General features: G+C 36.2%; 1 protein-coding gene across 1 annotated transcript in view; it reads left to right on the top strand.

Moving 5' to 3' along the window:
• The window catches only part of LOC149618374 (QRFP-like peptide receptor), a 28,664-nt gene extending 8,495 nt beyond the window's left edge, over nucleotides 1-20,169 (top strand). Inside the window, exons 2-9 of the mRNA XM_089853982.1 lie at nucleotides 3,913-4,142; nucleotides 5,028-5,204; nucleotides 7,272-7,393; nucleotides 9,083-9,206; nucleotides 17,346-17,551; nucleotides 18,027-18,147; nucleotides 18,822-19,027; nucleotides 19,343-20,169. Coding sequence (XP_089710108.1) covers nucleotides 3,966-4,142; nucleotides 5,028-5,204; nucleotides 7,272-7,393; nucleotides 9,083-9,206; nucleotides 17,346-17,551; nucleotides 18,027-18,147; nucleotides 18,822-19,027; nucleotides 19,343-19,472 — 1,263 coding nt within the window. The 5' untranslated portion in view covers nucleotides 3,913-3,965 and the 3' untranslated portion in view covers nucleotides 19,473-20,169. The remainder of the gene's footprint in view (nucleotides 1-3,912; nucleotides 4,143-5,027; nucleotides 5,205-7,271; nucleotides 7,394-9,082; nucleotides 9,207-17,345; nucleotides 17,552-18,026; nucleotides 18,148-18,821; nucleotides 19,028-19,342) is intronic.
• The last annotated feature ends 229 nt before the right edge of the window (nucleotides 20,170-20,398 follow it).

Below are 20,398 nucleotides of genomic sequence, written 5' to 3'. Positions count from 1 at the left end.
TGATAAATTAGGACTTTTTAACTGGTCATATGACCAGTAGAGCCCAAGCACTTTAGTTAAATACTCTGGACATTGACCATATACTTAAAATTGTTAATCTTGGAAAATTTATAATTAAATAAATGGCCACAAGGTCAGTAGATAAACCAAGGGTTTAATTTTTAAACTGACCACATGACCAGTAGAGCCCAAGCACTTTCATTAAATACTCTGGACATTGGCCACTCAAAATTATTAATCTTGGAAAATTTATAATTAAATAAATGGCCACAAGGCCAGTAGATAAACCAAGTATTTAATTTTTAAACTGGTCAAGGTAGTGGACATTTGTCCTTATTTATCAGGCTGCATCAGACCATATTTTAAAACACGACTTTTGAATTTTGAATAATTTCGTTTGAACAGGAATAGATTTAATTTTAGAAGTAGGAATGGAGAACGGTTTGTATTTACTTCAGTAATCTGGGCGCGCGTCAAAATCCCGGACACCCTTCCACGGGACGGGGGGTATGAAAGAAGAGGCGGGAGGGTCATAGCGACAGAGGTAAAAAGGAATTACTTCATTATTTTTCGTCGTCCCCGTCAGCAACGTCATCAAAACGTAGTTTAAGTGAGCAGCCAATAAGATAATTTAAACTTTTCGTTACATTACGTGTTGGAGGGAGGGGCTCTTTACTATACTGGGTGGGCTATGAGTAGGAATAACTGAAGTAAATACTAATCGTTCTCCATTCCTACTTCTAAAATTAAATCTATCCCTGATTAAACACAGTTCTTTGAAACGTCTATAAGATTAAAATTAATTGTAGATTCTCAACCAGAATTGTGCCAGGAATGCCGAACAGAGCCCCAATTACGAGATTATAAAAATGGCGGCATGTCAAAACTCAATATCATCTCGAGTTTTCTTGGTTTTCTGGGGTTTCTTGAAGAGAGTCATGACATCCGAAGTTTTCTAGCTATGTTCGTCGTCTATTTCATCAGCATTTTCACCATATTTCAAACAGTTCAGAAACATCGCTTCAAATATGACAGTTCAGTCATTTTACTGGACGTTTTGCGATCTTGTCGAGTCGTAATCGTGGCACTGTTCACGAGTGACCTAATAAGAAAACCGGAATTTCGTGAGAGCTTAGCTAAAACTCTGAAAATTTGCACGAAATTGAGCGAAAGATATACTTGCAATTCATTGAAACTTGGTTTAGGCGTGAGTAAAAACCTAAGCCTTGTTTCTGATTGCGTTTTAGCCTATATTTGCTTCTCATTTGCCACTAAATTTTACTCAAATTTCACGACAAACGACCATTTAATCTGCCATACCGCGCGTATCTATCTTTTAAATTCGAAGTCCATGTTTGTAAACGCCGTAATGGGTAAAGTCGTTGTTATCGTCCTGATGTTCAACTACTTCGTTATGGCGCTCGATCTGATGTTCCAAACGGTACTGATGCACGTAATAGCGTTGATGTATGTTCAAACGAAACAAGTCCAATATGACATGATAATGTTTAGCTCAAATTGCAATTGCACCCGTCGCAAAAATATGATAATTGAAAATCACGAAGACTTAGTTAACTTGATGAAACACTCGCAAATAACCTTCGGCCGATCTCAATTCTTATGGATGTTACATACCCTTTGTTACTCTCTTTATTACCGTTTATTCTCCATTTTATTCTTCGAAAGTTCGATCATAGTAATACTTGAAGTATTGGCCCCCGTTATTTTGATTATGTTTTTAATGTTAGACCATGTGCTGTTTAATTTCAGTGTCAGGCGTATTCGTTGGCATAATGCTAGATACAAACCGTTTAAACCCGATATTGAGCACTTGGACATTGCAAAACTAGATTTTAATTTGAATGACGATGCTCTTCTTATCATAATGTCTTATCTCGTGTACCTTCCGATTGGATTTTGTGTCTATTACAGTCTATCTGACATGGTAATATTTATTATTCCGTTTTACAATATTGATCCGTCCAATAATACATTTCATACGTAAAAGCAGAAATAAGATGAGACTAGAAGTACTGAGCTAAGCAAATTTTTCACTTGGCGAAAGTGAATATTCTTGATAACACACCAACGGTTGGCCCTCTGGTAGCGGTTTCTGAATTTTCCCTCCAAAACGTGAGACGCACGCGGCTGTAGACGGCCGAACTAGATTCAAGCATCCGCGTACGTGTTCCGCGGCTTTAGGTTGAGGGGAACGGGGGTAGGAAAATGTTTTGGAACTCGACCAATTTTTTCTCTCTAGTGTAGGCGCTATGGAAGCGGCATAAAATCCTCAAATTTGTTCACTAGTGCCAGGATCTACTACCAATGCTCTTTACTTCTAGTCTCATATTACTTCTGGTGATAGCAGAAGGGGATAATTAAGATGGGTATATAACTATCGCTCACCGTGCTAGGGTGAATTAACTATAACTGTTTGGTATTTACTAAATCCCCATGCAGCAATCAATTAACCAACAAACCTTGATTGTCTTGACGTGGGTAAATTTTAGCTACGTGTGTTTAACTATAAAACAATTTACAAAAGTAGCTTATGCGCTGATAAAATGTTAATTAGTGGCTTTGTTTGTTTGTGGATCTCAAATCTTCTTTGAATCTAGAACTTCTCACGTATCTACTTTTTAAATCACACGAAAGAAATCTGATTTATATTAAGACTGTTTACTCGTATTTCAAAGGTCAAAGTGTCATAAACAATGGAGTAATATAAAATATTGTAATTGTTCCTTCTTTAAGGCAGTTTATTGTTAGCCCAAGTTCATTATTTTGGTTTATAATACCACTCTCATGTATTTATATAAACTATATACATATATGTACGTAAAAATATAGGTCAGCCAATCAGAGGCCAGTATATCACTTACCAAACTCAATAAAACTAATATTTGAACACGCAATGAACGCGTGACGTGTATTTTAACAAACTAAGTCCATTTAACCGAAGCTAGGTAAAATCATATCCATGTATATAAAATTTAGCAAATAAAGTGTTTGTGTCGCAAAGAAGGAGTGTTACTTGACTTTCCTTTCAACTTGGAAAATATATTAATTTGAAGAGAAAAGGTATCGGTTCAAACCTTAAAAGAGAAATAAACTGGCGGTAAGAAATTCGGCCATAATTCTTTTGTAAACAGAACAAATTTCGACCAGTAACAGATACGGGCATCAAGTACTCTTTGTACGTAATATCAGAAGGGGATAATCCTGAAGAAGTGTGAAAGCCACTCTGTATCATCTCTTAATATTCTTTATTTATGTAACATGAATGATTCTTGCCAGGCGAGGGAGACAGACCCTTTTTGTTAATTTGCTCGATCCCGCTCATCAAACTTAATTAAGATGGGTATATTTTAACTATCGCTCACCGTGCTAGGGTGAATTAACTATAACTGTTTGGTATTTACTGAATCCCAATGCAGCAATCAAATAATTAACCAACAAACCTTGATTGTCTTAATTGACGTGGCACAAAAATTAATTAACACACAAGCGCGTGCATGTGCCTTGGCAAATAGTTAAGCAGCGCTAATGGAGATAGTAATGATGAGGAATTAACTATTTACATGGCGTATGTGCATGAGTCGGTTTAGCAATTAACCTTGCTATAATAAATGTTGGGAAGAATCATGTTACAATAAACCCCCCCGCTTTGTGTTGGTACACTTCTCTCAAAGAGAAGTATTATATATTTCTGGTAATATTTTATAGAACATCCAATGTAACCTTTCAACTTCAAACGTTTCTAAAAATGGCAACTTTTAGAATGATTGTTACTGAAAGCAAATCGTAAAATTATACGAGCGTTTCTTCTTTTTAACCACAATAAACTAACCATTATTTTTACGATGTCCGCATTAACTCGTTTCGTATCTCTTATTTTATGTTTCAATTCAGCTCATCGTACTTATTTTAGGAGTGGTCTAACGCCTACGTAGTAGTACGTAACTATGGGTGAATCATACTCTTGGGCCTTGGTCCAAGGAAACCGAAGCGAACTGGACGTACCAGCTATTTACGAGCTATCAGAGTCCGAAGAAATTGACCAAGCGAAAGATACGGCGGATAACAACTCCGAAATTTACGAATATGACTTGCCAGAATCCTTCGGAACATTTTTTCTCGAGGTTAGTTTAAGTGAACGTATCGCTGAGCCTATTTTATGATTATCTAGCTAGGGTTAGGGCTGTTTCGTACATAGACTATTCCATTAATTCTATAAGAGAAGGAGAGGCCACAGGGGTGTGACGTGGGAGGTCACCTTCTTGGGGTTATTTCGTTGACACAAGCCTCCCGCGTGTTGTGGCACCATCTGGCGTTGACTCTTGGTTGGTGACAGGAAATAACCCGCCTGTGTGTTTTTCTTCTTTGCAATTGTGATTAATGGAACGGTCTATAGGCCAGTATTGAACGTTACCGAATAATACTGAATATTGGGTTTAAGTTTGTAACGGAAACGTTTGAAAAGGTTTATTTTGTTTTCTTGAGGATGGGTCAGTAGATTGTTGTGGTATTTTTAGGAGCAAGAATTATAGTACCGATATTGGCAAGGTCACCCAACACCCATTGTTAGTTCGATGACCAGTTTACTGTTTGCACCTTGCCTTTTAAAGCAACGTTTGCCCTAACACATTTTTAAAAACAATAATTGTACATTTTCTCATAAAAGATATCTGCGGTTAAGGCAAGTCTCGGTTGTAGTTTAGTTTAAAAAAATGCCACTAGATGCTCCCATAGCCGTGGGGTGGAGCCTATTGGGCTAAAAGAGGCTAGTTTTAACCCCGCCCTCCTGTTAACGAAACGAGTTCTGATTGGTTCCTGCCTTTGGCAACGGTAAAATTGGTGTGGATTAGCCAGCATGTTAGGGGCCGATATTTGCTTTAGAATTAAGGAAAATATTACATTTAAGCCGTGTTTTCACGAGACATTTAAAACGGTTGAAATATAAATGCGCCTTAGTTCTTATGATAAAGAAACAAAATTGACCATACCAACGTCACGTTTATTTCTAGGACCTTGTGCCAACTAGCATCGTATACGGGACAACTCTAATCTTGGGTCTAATTGGAAATAGTCTGATCATTTTCACAGTCGTTCGTTATAGACGCATGAGAACCATTAGCAATTTCTTTCTGGCATCTCTGGCAACAGCTGACCTTCTTCTGATATTGGTCTGCGTTCCAGTCAAAGTAAGCTTTTAGAACTAATCTACTTTCCGACTCAAAACATAACTTAAACCAAGGCTTAAAAGAAAAAAAAAACAGAATGCAAAATTTACATTTTAAAAAGCACCATAAAAGAAACACAAATATTGGGGTTTTTGTTGTACACTATTCTCCTAAAAACAGGAATAACTTTAGTTACTGTTTAACAATGTTATGCAATATCGATTTCGTTGCGATAAAAAGGGACATGTATTATTCATAGCAGAGGTAAATAGAGATAACAGAAAGTAAGGTACAGTCATGAGAGCGTTGAGGACAATCACGTGACTCACAATCATTGCCTCTGAGCCAATGAATGAATGGAATATTTACCTCCCCCTCGTGGTATATTAGGGGGATTAAAAGGTACGCATGGGCAAAACTGAAAGTGTAATTACATTTACCACCACCAGGTGTCGCGCGCTATACGAAATCTATAATTAAAATCTCATTGAGCAAATTAAAATATAATAATTCTAATTCATTCCCAGCCTGATCAATTAATGTTTACTATAAAATTCAAATGAATTAACCGAATTGGTTGACTATTTTAGACAAATTAACAAAGGATAACTGGTAATAATTAAAGTAGAACAATCACTGATCAGCTGGCTATCTAACCAATGAAACTACACAAAGAAAGAACTCGAGACTTGATTGGTGTACGTCGTTTCGTAAACACCATACTGGGAATACACTAAAATTGAAGGCCTTCATTAACCTTCCCAGTGCCTAACTGTGCACTTTCTATTATTCATATATACCTTTGTTCGTAATAATCGCCGTTAAGCCTAGTTTTTCCTTTGTTTATAAATTAATTTGGGAGAGTACACGTGATATACACTGCTTACCCGAAAATCCGATATCGATGTTTTTAAGGTCTATGCATCATTCTATGGGCCCATCTTATAAAATTCGATATACCTTAAGGGAGCCTTAAAGCCTTCCTGCCTGACTTTGAGCCTTAATATATGGGCCTTACACTTTACTTCAAACTTAAAGTCGTAAAATGTTCGATAAAAGTATAGACTAACGCTTAAAATAAAAAAAAACTGGCTATAACCTACCGCAAAAGTGCAATATCGAATTTCCAAGTTCAAAAAAGAAAGTAAGGAAAAACCATTATGTCCACTGATCTTGGTTGGTCTCTTATACAACTTATACAAAGGAATGCTTCTTGCCCAAGTGCCAAGTGTTGAATCATGAATCAGAGTAAAGAAATGCTTTGGTCTATTCTATTGAGGTGAAAGGTCAAGTCTCAAAGTTTACTTGCACAATCGCATTTTGTTTCAGATCGAGTATTAGTTTAATTACTATTATTAGTATTATTTATGGACGGATTTGCTTGTATTTATTGTCAAATTTTAAAATTAAAAAAATGATGTGTCTACCCCATATCTCAGGCCAAAAAATTAATTGTAAAATATTTTTTACAATTACTTTTTCCAGATTCTTATATCAATTTATTTGAAAGTGTTAATTGCCTCGATCATTTCTAACCTAAATAACTTCAAATACGCGTGATGACTTTTGAACTTTGACCTATAATATCTCAGAGCACATATTAAAATATTTCTATAAAATCATACTTCGTTACGATACAGAATTGTTTTAGTTAAAACCAATTAATTATCGATTATCGAAACGGGTCAAGTTATTGATATTATAACCTTTTACCTGACCCCAATGCCGATTAAGGAACGCTCCAAGAAATGATTGTTTCATAAGACTTGTCCTTTAACTTTCAAAAAAAAAAACTCCACAGTTTCAATACAATCGATAAGCCTATATAGTTACTAGTAACACTCTAGAAATACTTACATTTTGTATTGATTTTTATGGGAAGTTTGGGTATATTTAAGGTTGAGACGAAAGAAAACCGTTAGTTGTATAGAAAGAGGGATTTGGAATCGGCACATTAACTTCAACTTGGCAAAGAAATCCTTGGGGGACAATTTAAAACGGTTTTCTTTAGACTGCAGTTTTGGTTGGCACTTTTGGCTATTCCAAGTGACCATTAATCTTTTTCGATTTGTTTTATTTCCTCTTCAGTACGCTCAACTTTTCTCATACACGTGGTCGTTGGGGGCATTTTGCTGCAAATTTGTCCATTACATTCAAAACGTCTCGGCTATTACATCCGTTTTGACGCTGACTGCCATGAGCGTTGAGAGGTACGTTTTTGATTTAAAAAGTGTTCAAAAACCTATAATAGTATTGAAAAAGTGTTCAAAAACCTATAATAGTATTGAAAAACTGTTCGAAAACCTATAATAGTATTGAAAAACTGTTCGAAAACCTATAATAGTATTGAAAAACTGTTCGAAAACCTATAATAGTATTGAAAAACTGTTCCAAAACCTATAGTAGTATTTATTTATTTATTTAATAAGACTCGAGGGATAGGGTTGAAAAACTGTTCAACAACCTACAATCGTATTGAAAAACTGTTCAATATCTTACAATCGTATTGAAAAAACTGTTGAAAAACCTACAATTGCAGTGAAAAAGTGTTCGAAAACCTATAATCGTATTGAAAAAGTGTTCGAAAACCTATAATCGTATTGAAAAAGTGTTCGAAAACCTATAATCGTATTGAAAAAGTGTTCGAAAACCTATAATCGTATTGAAAAAGTGTTCGAAAACCTATAATCGTATTGAAAAAGTGTTCAAAAACCTATAATCGTATTGAAAAAGTGTTCAAAAATCTATAATTCCAGTGAAAAACTGTTCAAAAACATATAATTGCAGTGAAAACCTGTTCAAAAGCCTACAACCACATCAAACAGTGTTCAAAAATATACAACCACATTAAGAGATATAGTGATAGAACCTACAGCCACATCTAAAAAAACAGTCAAAAAACCTAAAATCACATAAAAAATACTCAAAACACCATCAACAAACACATATACTTAAAAAAATGGCACAATATTGAAAAGCAGCCAACACTCCAACAGTATTGTTTCTTTAAAATACTTTTCAAAGCCTATTTGTCACTGTCAACTTAAATGATTTAAATCGTAGCAAACCAAAGCAAGCGTCCATTTGTCACAGAACAACCCCAGAGAGAAATCCACGAGTCATCAATTTCCCCAAGTTGTTGAACATTCCAAAAATAGTTCTAAAAACACAAATATCCCCGGCGTACTCGAGTCTAGGGACATCAATTAAAAACTAGATTAATGATGCGAATTAACGAAACCCATTTCGATAGACCGTTTCAAAAGAGGGAGAGGGGTCGCAGTGTCGTCTGGTTGAGTTAGGGTTAAGATGGACCATTGATAGGACGGTATGTGGAACACATAGACGTTAGATACAGCTTCAAAGTTACCAGTCCTGCACCAAATTTGGTCCATATCTTTACTTACACATCTTTGTTGTTCAAATACTGTCCTATCAGGGATACATTTAATTTTAGAAGTAGGAATGGAGAACGGTTAGTATTCACTTCAGTCCAACTCATAGCCCACGCGCCTCACTCTCCAACACGTAACGAAAAGTTTAAATTATCTTATTGGCTGCTCACTTAAACTACGTTTTGCTGACGTTGCTGACGGGGACGGCGAAAAATACGTAATTCCTTTTTACCTCTCTCGCTATGACCCGCCTCTTCTTTCATACCCCCCCTTCTCGTGGAAGGGGGTCCGTGACTTTGACGCGCGCCCAGATATTACTCTGTTCTCCATTCCTACTTCTAAAATTAAATCTATCCCTGGTCTTATCAATATTTCGAACATCTTAAAAAAAACCAAAGGTGCTAAACACATCAGACTCTGATCCAACTGAGTTTTGAAAACGATATTTTCCTAAATAATTTCTTATATTGATTTGTCCTGACTTAATTTTTTTTTTCAAATCAGATACTACGCCATTATTCATCCAGTGAAATCCCGTTATCTCTGTACGATTGGTCAAGCCAGACGAGTCATTATACTTATATGGCTAAGCAGTCTAGTGGCAGCACTACCAATCATCTTTGTGCAGGTAAAAATATTCCACACACATTCCGTATCTTTACAGTCAAAACCACGTATCTTTCCTCAATGTATAACGCATCATTTACGACGTTTCTGTTTTTAATATCGTTAATAAATCAGGCAGATATTAGTCCAGGAAGTGATAAAAGATTTTGACGACAAAAGAAATAGATAAACATAACGTTATGGATTTTATAAGGGGATACCTAGCATTACTACTTGAAGTTTGGTTAATCAAATTCGGAATTAATTATGATAACTTCGACAATATATATTTCTGTTAAGGGTCATTTATTTAAATTGAATTCCTGTGCTAACATTAGCCCGAACCTCGTTAGAATCTTCTTGGTGAAAATATGAAAAATGCTTGAAATTTTCGAACGCCAAGGCTTAGTTAGTATCTTGGGTGTTAGTGATGATATCTTTTATTAGAAATAATTTAAAAATATCGAGAAGGGCCAAGGGTTAGGGTCGTGACATTAGGGCTACAATTTATTACCTCATTATAACAGTTTAAGTAATGTTTTTCACAGTAAGAAGCCTCCAAAATAGAACAAGTACTCTTTTTGGGGTGCGTTCAACTTTGAATTATGTTCTTAGATTTCTCGTTAACGTTTATCTTAAACGAAATCTTAGCACCCCCGAGGATCGTCTTGTTAAACTATATTTAGGTAACAATATTTCTTTCGCAACTACAGTATCATTTTTCCTTGTCAGCTGTTAAATTTCAGTTAATGTCACTTAAATAGTAGCAATTTAGATCAGCATAGTAGTAAAGCCAGTTGCGGTGAATACAACGGGCTCAAGTACATAAATTTTGAATTTGTTTTCGAATTGGTTAAGCCTTTGTTTTTGATTTTGTTAAGCCTAGTTTTCGAAATTGTTAAGCCTTTGTTTTCGAATTCGTTAAGCCTATAGTTTTTGAATTTGTTAAGCCTTTGTTTTCGAATTGGTTAAGCCTTTGTTTTCGAATTCGTTAAGCCGTTGTTTTCGAATTCGTTAAACCTTTGTTTTCGAATTTTTTAAGACTAGGACTAAGTTAAACCCTTTCAAAGCAAACAACTTTCACACAGCCTGAACTATCACAGTAATAAACCTAAAACCTTCCAAGAAACAAATCCAAGAAGCTGAACCTGTTAATATTTGACAGAAATTTTAGGAGTTTGATCAAAACCTTACGATGTTTTTTTTTCGTCTCTTGTACAAATACATTTATAGAATTCACGCCTGAAGAAATAGAAGCATTAAGCTCGCTTATAAAAGAAGCAACAGATGGCAAGCTTCAACTTAAATTACTAGCAAGCACCTTTTGACTTCTCAAAGTGTACCTTCATTTTATATACCAATGTTGTCTTAAACTGAACTTCCCTTTAAGACCTTGAGGTTAAATATTGACCTCAAAACACTATACAATATCTCAAGTGGCTTGCGCTGCTAGAGCCATTCTTAAAAGAGTACTTAAACGCTCTGATTAAGTCCATTTAACTCAAAAGTTTAATTTTTACAATTTATATATTACTAGTTTCAGATAAAAATACACACCAAAGTACCTTCAAGTATACCTTTAAAAATAAAAATCAACCAATGGGAACTCGAGCTGTGATTGCCATATAAAGATATAGCTAGTTCCAAAACCAAACCATTTAAGTTCGTTTGTAAGTGTTGAAAGATGAATCTTTTTTCGATTTAAATTAATACCAAAGACCAAGGCAGAAACGAAGCTGCTTTGACAAACATAACCCCTGCTTTTGCACTTACTGACAGTTCATATTAAAAATATCTCATCATGGTCTTGGTATTTTTTCGAGTTAAAATCAAATCATACCAAAGACCAAGGCTTAGCATCAGCAAAAATGAATCTACTTTCACAAACAAGACTCCCTGCTTCTGTTAGTACTGACATTTCACCTCAATCTCGGGTTATCTTGGTCTAAAAATAGTCTTAGGGAGATTATAAGAAAAGCAAAAGTCGAGATGAACGCCCCCTAACCAATAAGACAGACACTAAAGTAATTATAGGTGGGTAGCTGTTCGGATTCTTGTTGTTTTTCTTATTACGCGACGTTTGAAGATTGAAGACTCGAGACTTGAAGAGGGTGGATTGTTTTTAACGACGAGCTTGTTAAGAGAGAGAAAAAAACCTTTCTTTTTTTTCTAAACCCTCTATGGTGCTTAAAAGGATCAATATCAACAAAAGTAGACATAGACCTATAGAGAATTAGTTGACCGTGATAAGAGCTTCAAATGTGCGATCGTTAGAGGTTTCTTTTTCTCACTTTTTTTACTTTTGCTCTTTTATTTTGTGCAAGAAAGTATTGACTAGAGTCGATTATGGCTGGCAGGTATTTTAGATTTTGGACAAAGTATAAAACAATGCTTTCACGACGTCTAAAATAACCTAATTTAGGCCTAAATACGCGCAATAATATTGAATAATTCAAGATCTACTAAATTCTAAAGCACCAAAGTATCATAAAATCCACCAAAACGTTTTAAAATTAGGCCTAACTATGCGCCATAATGTTCAAAACAAAACTAACTATTCTAAACCACCATAAAAATCTTGCAGTTATAGTTTTTGATAACCTAAATTAGGCCTAATTACGCACGATAATATTGAATAATTCAAGATATACTAAATTCTAAACCCCTAAGATATCAAAAAAAAAAAAACTCTCCAAAACCTTTTAAAGTTAGGCCTAACTATGCCCCATAATGGTTTAAAACAAAACTAACTATTCTAAACCACCATAAGCATCTTCCAATTATAGTTTTGTATCTACTACATATCCCGCTACGAAAATTACTAGCAAAAGTACGAATATGTCCTGCTCATCTTGTTTCCCAGCTTGATTCCAACTAATAGCTTTAAAACGTGTTCGAGGATGACAAATCAAATCATAAGCCTTGGTGGAAAAGTGGAAATAAATGTGGGATTGAGGTTTTTTTTCTTTCTTTTTTTTGGGTGGAAAAAGAGTCTTATTACATCGGTACGGTGTTCCGTTCGTGTCAGTAGACATTTTCAGCTTTGGCCAATTTTCTAGTTTGCTACATGCACGTCATTAGTGGAAGACGTGGTCGGAATTTGAGAGACATCTGTATTTCATAACAGTGATTGGATGAAGTCGAAATATCTCAGGCTTTTTGGAGATTCCAGATTCAGAGGGTGTAGATGGGAAAATAGTAAAATACAGGGTGTAACAAAAGGTGTGGTACAAACCATGGTAAGTTTATGGGACAATTTGGAGTCGAAAATGTAACTTTTAAGACATTTTGAAACAAGTTAAAATTGCGGGATTATTTTACTAATGACCTCTTAAAATTAATTCTAATTTCTAATTAAGGGGTCATCCAATCATAAACACTGCTATAATGCTCATGATAACTTGTGTTAGGGGGTACATTTTGCCACAAGTATTCGAGTATTTTACGGACGACCCCTTCATCAAATTAGCAATCAGTCAATCATTGTCTGTTCAGTTTCTTATGTTAAATTTAAGGGGTCATCCAATCATAAACACTTCTCCAATGTTCATAATTATAACTTGTGGGTTAGGGGGTGCATGATGCATTCCTTGTTGGGGCTCAATCAAAATCTAAGGGCTGGTCATATAACTTATTACATTTCATCGATTCACTCAAAATTCAGTTGATTTCCCATAGAACCATCCACGCATCCCACTCATGTATAATACTTCGGTCCTATAATTACCCCCACCTTTTTGAAACACCCTGTATACTTGCAGACGGGGATTAGTATCGGGGCCAAAATTTCAGTTGGGTGACGTACACTTACAGTAGCAAAGAAGTTACGTAAGGTTTTTTGGGTTGAGTTAAGTTGTCACTTGTCAAAGTGAAAAGATGAGGCCTCGCTCAGTGAGCTAGCTGCTGTGATATCTGGTATGTTTTTTTTTCTTTACTTTAAATTGGGATTATTGATAGGTATATCATACATCGATAAAATTAACAAGCTCGATATCTTGTTGGTATTCATCAACCTTCTTAGAAGTTGAAGTATTTATAGTGGAAAAAAATGTTTTCGACATGGGAATGGGATGACCTTTGAACTCGGATATCTCTGCTACGTAAGGGAGGCCACAAATGGGGGAAATATTTTGGATATCAATACATAACTTATAACCTAACCAATCCGGTATAGTGTTTTAGACGCTTAAACAACAACGATAACAACACTTTCAGAAAAATAAATGAAGAAAGTTTACCCAAACACGCCAAACACCAATATGCTCCCCAAAGTCGTTTAGTATCTTCAAGAAGCGGTATCTAGTTTACTAGAAAGAAGGTATAAATTCGCCTGCACCTTTATAATCTAGCTCTTTATCTCAAGTCCAAACGTAGACGTAGCTCCGGAGTTAATCCCCGCCGCCTCTAAATTACAACCAGCTGCAGCATCTCATTGGTTCTTGAAAACTCGTGCACGTCGCCGCGACGCGAATGACTTGAAAATTACTTGAATTTTCCGACTGTGGAGAGGCAACGAAATAGCTCGGGGCCTCCTTTTACGTCCCCCCCTTGTATTTTGAAAGGGGGACTGGCTGGGACTATGGCGCGCGAATACTTAGGCATCTCATACCTTCTCCCTAATAAACTAGATATCGCTTCTTGGTATTTTATACTACCTTTAGGAATGCATTAGCCAAGTCCCTAAGAAAGTAGTCGATATTGGAGGTAATCCTGGATCTTCTATGTATGGAAAATCTCGGCGAAATACTTAGCTTAACCCTAAAATCTTCTGAAGGCAAGACCGTGAATGAATGAATGAATGAATGGAAATTACTTGATTTTCTTGGCGTAGCATAATAAAAACCCACAGGTAATACAGGCTAAAAACAAATCCCTAAGCTTGATCGCCAGCAATAAAACTAACTATAAACAAGAGCTTTACGATCTAGTATGTATTTTTAATAAAAGCATAAGATATGTTGCATAAGTCTTCGTAATGCTACTGAGAGACTTACAGTACTCGAGATAACTAGTTCGAGAAGGAGAACGACAATTAAGCGAGTCAATTGAAGTCCTAACTACACTCGGTGGTGATTAATTAATTTTGCAGCTAGGACCAAGTTCCATCTAGGTCCTATTTAGTCTGAACTTACTAAGTTACCCAAATTTGACAGCAGCGCCCTACTCACCAGGCGTATGTCGCTTTACCCTGAATATATGACCTCCCTACTTCAATCACTTCAAAATTACAAGCTCCAGTTTCTAAGTTACCAGAAATTAACAAACTTATAATGGAACGTATCTTATGAACTTATGATAACAGGGGCGTACCTCATCCTAAGCCTTTGCTTGCCATCTTAGCCCTTGCCACTTTGCCACAAAGGTAGTTATTAATTTCCATGCTAAGATTTTACCATCTACCAATTCTGTGTCGCGTTTTATCGCTACATTTACGTAAAGAAACCAAGCCCGACCTTTTATACGTACTGTCTATATATGACGAAAAATATTACACCGATGTTGACCCCCCCAAGGAACGATTTGGTCCATAATAATCGCCTTGCCATAAATCCAAAAGGGTATGAAATTTTTATGGTGGTGAGAATATAAGCCTAACACTCCGTCCGTAACACTTCATTGGAAAGGATGAAGATTAAGTAGCATAGATAAGTGTAAGTTTGACACAACAAAATGCATAGAATTAATTTTTTGGTACCACTGGACTAGCATAATTCACTCTGCATCTCTTCAAAACATAAGTTCATAGGATCTATTCCATAAGTTCGTTAATGGTTACAAACTGAAGCTTGTCATGAAATGATTGAAGTAGGTCATAGATTCAGGGTAAAGCGACACCTGGTGAGGCGCTCTCAAAGGCTTAGAGCAGACTAATTAGCACAAGTCATAAATTACTAGCAACACATGCCTTCACACTATCCATACGAATTGGAAGATGATTGAGCATCTTTTCTTAACCATTTTTTGGCATACTTGTTTTTCGTGTGTCCGGCGTCCATAAACACACGCCACTAACACACACACAAACTAACTATGAGCACTAACTATGTTAGTTTATTACATAACCACACGGAGATAAAATGGTATGTACACTTACGAGTACCCATGCTACTTATGAAGAAGTAATTTTGTTACAATACTTAACACTGCACTGCTTCTATTTAAGTGAACAGTAAATGGGAAGTAAATCGCATTGGGGAAACTCACCGAAACCACGGTTTCGCGGTTGACAGAATGACGGATTATCAGGGATTCTAGCCAATACCAAAACGTCAGTCAGAAAGAGCCTGGGAAGAAGGGAAAAAGCCTTAACCCTTGGCAAAATTCGTCACTTTTTCCCCTTTTTTTCAATAGAAAGCTTATCGTTGTCTATACACCTTGTAGGAATTTGTGGTATGGCTGTAAGCGTGTGACGCTGTAATACCTCACTACATTGCATCAATATACGCCGTCTCTTCTTAAGTAAAGGCGTCCGAATATAATAAACCCTTTTTCGTTGGTGATAAGCCCCCGTTTGTAAGAGAGTGATGAAACGAAATGCATCATCGTCCCACCCGTGTCAGTCATGGTCAAAAACAATGACCTGTAACGACCAGTCATCGTGGGTGTAGGTTCTGAACTTATGGGTCAGTTCAGGAAGATGATATCGAAATATTTGAATAATTTATGATTATTATCATAAGTTTATAACTTATAAGTTATAAACTTATGTTATTATTAAATAATAACGTGCAATATTTTGTTTAATTAAGTAGGACAGTAGCTTCGATAGTGTAGCAGGAAAAGCACTAGATTCTAGTATTTTTTGAAGGATAAACACTAGATTGTAGTAATTTTAGTAGGATAAACACTAGATTGTAGTAATTTTAGTAGGATAAACACTAGATTCTAGTATTTTTAGTAGGATAAACACTAGATTCTAGTATTTTTAGTAGGATAAACACTAGATTCTAGTATTTTTAGTAGGACAAACACTAGATTGTAGTAATTTTAGTAGGACAAACACTAGATTGTAGTAATTTTAGTAGGATAAACACTAGATTGTAGTAATTTTAGTAGGATAAACACTAGATTGTAGTAATTTTAGTAGGATAAACACTAGATTCTAGTATTTTTAGTAGGATAAACACTAGATTCTAGTATTTTTAGTAGGACAAACACTAGAGTGTAGTATTTTTTAGTAGGATAAACACTAGATTTCTGGTATGGAAGCCCATTACTGTCTCGTCTTTGATTTTTATTTAGCAATGGTTCGACGTCATTACGTGATATATTTATGTCAAGGTGAAACAAATAGTGTTTCATATTGAAAACATATTGTTTGTGCCACCATAATTAGATGGACAACCCCACCAAGCGTGTGATTAACTCCGATACAGAATATAGGGGTATTGAGGTTGCATTCTATTACGCGGTATCGTCTGAAGTCGACAGACGACAAGTCCTTTGTTGTTTTCGTTATCAAAAGTGAATAGAAAAAAACAGAAAGTGAAGCGCACGATGCAGTTACGACAATAAAGTCTTGATATATTTCTCTTTAGCTTTTTTGGCTAGATAGCCTAGCCAATCAGTGATTGCTCTATAAGATATGTTCCATAAGTTTGTTAATCTCTGGTAACTTAGAAACTGGAGCTTGTAATTTTGAAGTGATTGAAGTAGGGAGGTCATAGATTCAGGGTAAAGCGACATACGCCTGGTGAGTATGGCGCTGCTGTCAAATTTGGGTAACTTAGTAAGTTTTGACTAAATAGGACCTAGATGGAACTTGGTCCTGCATGCAGAATTAACCACCACCCACCGAGTGTAGCAGGTAGGACTTCAATTGACTCGCTTACGTCGTTCTCCTTCTCGAACTAGTTATATCGAGCATAGAAGGTCTCAAACTTATGGAACATATCTCATAAACTTATGCTGGTTTACGCGGCCTATCACATACGTCGCCTGCTCCATCACTGCCTCACTTTCTATTATATTTCTATTTGCATTTGAACTTATTCATTCCTAGAACTCCGCAGGGGAAACTTTATTTCGCAATTCAACGATTGTGTAGTCAATACACGTCTAATGCAGGCCTGAATTGTTCATCATGCAAATTTAAACAAACCCACCCGCCTCAGGTTGTCGTATTGATTTCTGTTCGGTTGGTGTCTCTTTATCGTAATAGGTTCTGTTACCAGTCGGTGAAAGATTTACTGGTTTCTGGTGCGTAAAGGCTTGGGACCATCCGATCTTATGGAAAGTCTACGAATGTTACATGCTTGTTTTGGTTCTCATTTTGCCCTCCGTTGTCATGGCCTACGCTTATACCAGGATATGCTTTCAACTATGGATTGTGGTTAAAGAAAGAGCCTCTATGATGGCCGGTGAAAGGTATAATTTTTTAGAACATTTGGAGCAAAGTAGACATTCCATTAATTGTTATTGGAATTAAGTCAGTTTGAACAAGAAGTGATATCTAGTTTATTAGGGAGAAGTTATAGATTCGCCGCATTTATAGATTTATCTCCAGTCCAAAAGACGTAGGTAGGTCCGGAGTTAATCCCCGCCGCCTCTAAATTACAACCAGCTGCAGCATCTCATTGGTTCTTGAAAACTTACGTCAGCGCGACGCCAATGACGAAAATTACTTGTATTTTCCGACTGAGGAGAGGCCGCGAAATATCCCGGGGCCTCCTTTTACGTCCCCCCTTGTATTTTGAAAGGGGGACTGCAGGGACTATGGCGCGCGAATACTTAGGCATCTTATACCTTCTCCCTAATAAACTAGATATCACTTCTTGGTTTGAATTTGAAAAAAAGGATGTAATAATTAATTCAATTTTTGTTTTTGTTTTGTTGGGTTTAGCGGGACTGAGATGACGTTTAGAGAACCACATCCCAAGAACCATTTCGCGACACAAAGTGCGAGTGGAAAACCAAAATCGATTTATATGAAAGTAGATGATGATACAAACACAGTTAAACAAGTAAGGGTCATTTTCTTAAAAGAGGTTAAGGTCACTGTCCTAATTTAATGTACATTGATGCCCAATATTTCTCGTTATATTTCATTGAACTTTAATGTGTTTTATTTCCGCCTCACTTTCTCTTTACTCTATTTGTCTTTGTTAATAGCGATAGAACGTTTTTGTTTTAAATTAAGGGAGAATATGAAATGGTCAAACAATACAAAACAGTTTTTTTTTTCATAAAAACAATTAATAATATTGGGTAACCAATTAGAAGCGCAATTCACGTCACGTCACGTGATTAATTAAAAGACCGCGCCTTTTTCCTAGCAAAGAAAAAGCCGTAGCTAATTAGAGTAATGATGAGGGGTTAACTATTTACATGGCGTATGTGATTCGGTTTAGAAATTAACCTTGCTATAATAAATGTTAATTCTGATGTTGGTTAGGAAGAATCATGTTAAAATTAACCCTAGCCGCTTTGTGGAGGTGGTACACTTCTCTCGAAGAGAAGAATTATATACTTCTGATATAATTAACGGTTCCCAAAGGCTTTGATAAGTTTCATTAATGATTTCAATAATATTTTATCAATACGAATTGATCGACCATTTCATTCATTCTAAATTTAATTCTCAATTCCATTGTCACTTTTAATGCGTAATCAATGTTTGATTTAATTTTCTGCGCAGGTTATAAAAATGCTAGCGGCCGTAGTCATTCTATTCATTATCTGTTGGAGCCCCATTCTCATAAACAACGTATTGACAGCTTTCGATATATTGGACAAATTAAATTACGGTTTTCTTAAACCGATGAGAACGACATTCCATTTGATGTCTTACTTCAACAGTTGCGTGAATCCATGCGTTTACGGATTCATGTCACAAACATTCAGGTAATTTACTTGTTGTATAGCAGACGCCCCTAAACCAATGGCGGATGCCGCAGTATAGTCCTTGATTTTTTTAAGACTAATTAAATGTACTAATTAGCATATTGCGTCATTCCTTTTTACCTCTGTCGCTATGACCCGCCTCTTCTTTCATACCCCTCCATCCCGTGGAAGGGGGTCCAGGACTTTGACGCGCGCCCAGATTTTACTCTGTTTACTCCATTACTGCATCTAAAATTAAATCTATCCCTGGTTACCTGAACCTTTAAAATTAAAAGTAACATAATTAATTGATCTGCAATGATTTGATTATTGCAGGAATAGTTTCAAGGCAGCACTATCCTCGTGTTTCTGCGGCAATAACGAGCAGCAACAGCAAGGTCGCCCATCAATGAGTCGTACGCGAACGACCTCTATCAGTTATGGTCGCTCAACATACGTCTCCTGACGATGGCGCTTCAAAGTGTGTCGCGATGACGTAAATTCCTCCGTGACGGCTGATTCCGTCACAGTAGAGGTTCCCACACCCAAGGGTCATGGTCAAACACCCTCTGTCAAAGTCACAAAGTCGAAGAACCCTAAAAACCACCGAGACGCACCTAAACCGGAAGTATCCCCCACCAATTGCTCACCAAACTAGTGTGAGCCCGTGCACGTCTGTAATTATGTATACACCACACCCGGGACCGTTCAATGAGTGCGTTTCAACCTGTAACCAAGTACTTATGCGTGTTGTTCGTTTACGTATCCCAATGATTGAACATTTGAAGTGGTTGGTAATGAGTGAAATGGTTATGAAGAAGAAAAAAAAAGATATTTGAGTTTAATTGAGGTTTGTTTTGACGAAGGAAAGATTGCGCTGATACAACCGGTACGTTGTTTGTTAATTATATTCACCAATCAAATGACATTGTTATCGTTGAATTTTAAATATTTGACCTATGACCTAAACAATATTTTATGAATAGTAATGTATAGCCCCGAAAATAGGCAGTTATTTTGAGTAATATGGTTCTTAATTTATTTTTTTGAAGTAGGAATGCATACAGCTAATTGGAATCATCGTGCTACATCCATTTTTCTCGACGTATCTAGGCCGGTTTTGTGGGAGGAGCTAAGCTAGACTAATCATTATGTATAACGAATTTTACCCATAGCGAATTAATAATTTATCTCAGATCTCGCGTTGCTACTAACCAATGAAATTACAGTTAGAAATACGTCATCAGAATTATGAGGTGCACGGTATACCCACAAAACCCGAGTTCATAGAAATTAACAAGAATGATATATATGGGGACGCAATGATTCCTAGTAGCTGTATGAATTCCTTTTTAAAGTTAAGGTTTAATAACGAAAGTTGTTTGGGTAACA

Source organism: Phalangium opilio, unplaced genomic scaffold (genome assembly GCF_054372755.1).
Source record: "Phalangium opilio isolate 3A_F unplaced genomic scaffold, DU_Popi_V2 ptg000209l_1, whole genome shotgun sequence".
Lineage (NCBI taxonomy): Eukaryota > Metazoa > Arthropoda > Arachnida > Opiliones > Phalangiidae > Phalangium > Phalangium opilio.
Note: the sequence above shows the minus strand (reverse complement) of the source record. Positions and strands in the feature narration are given on the sequence as shown.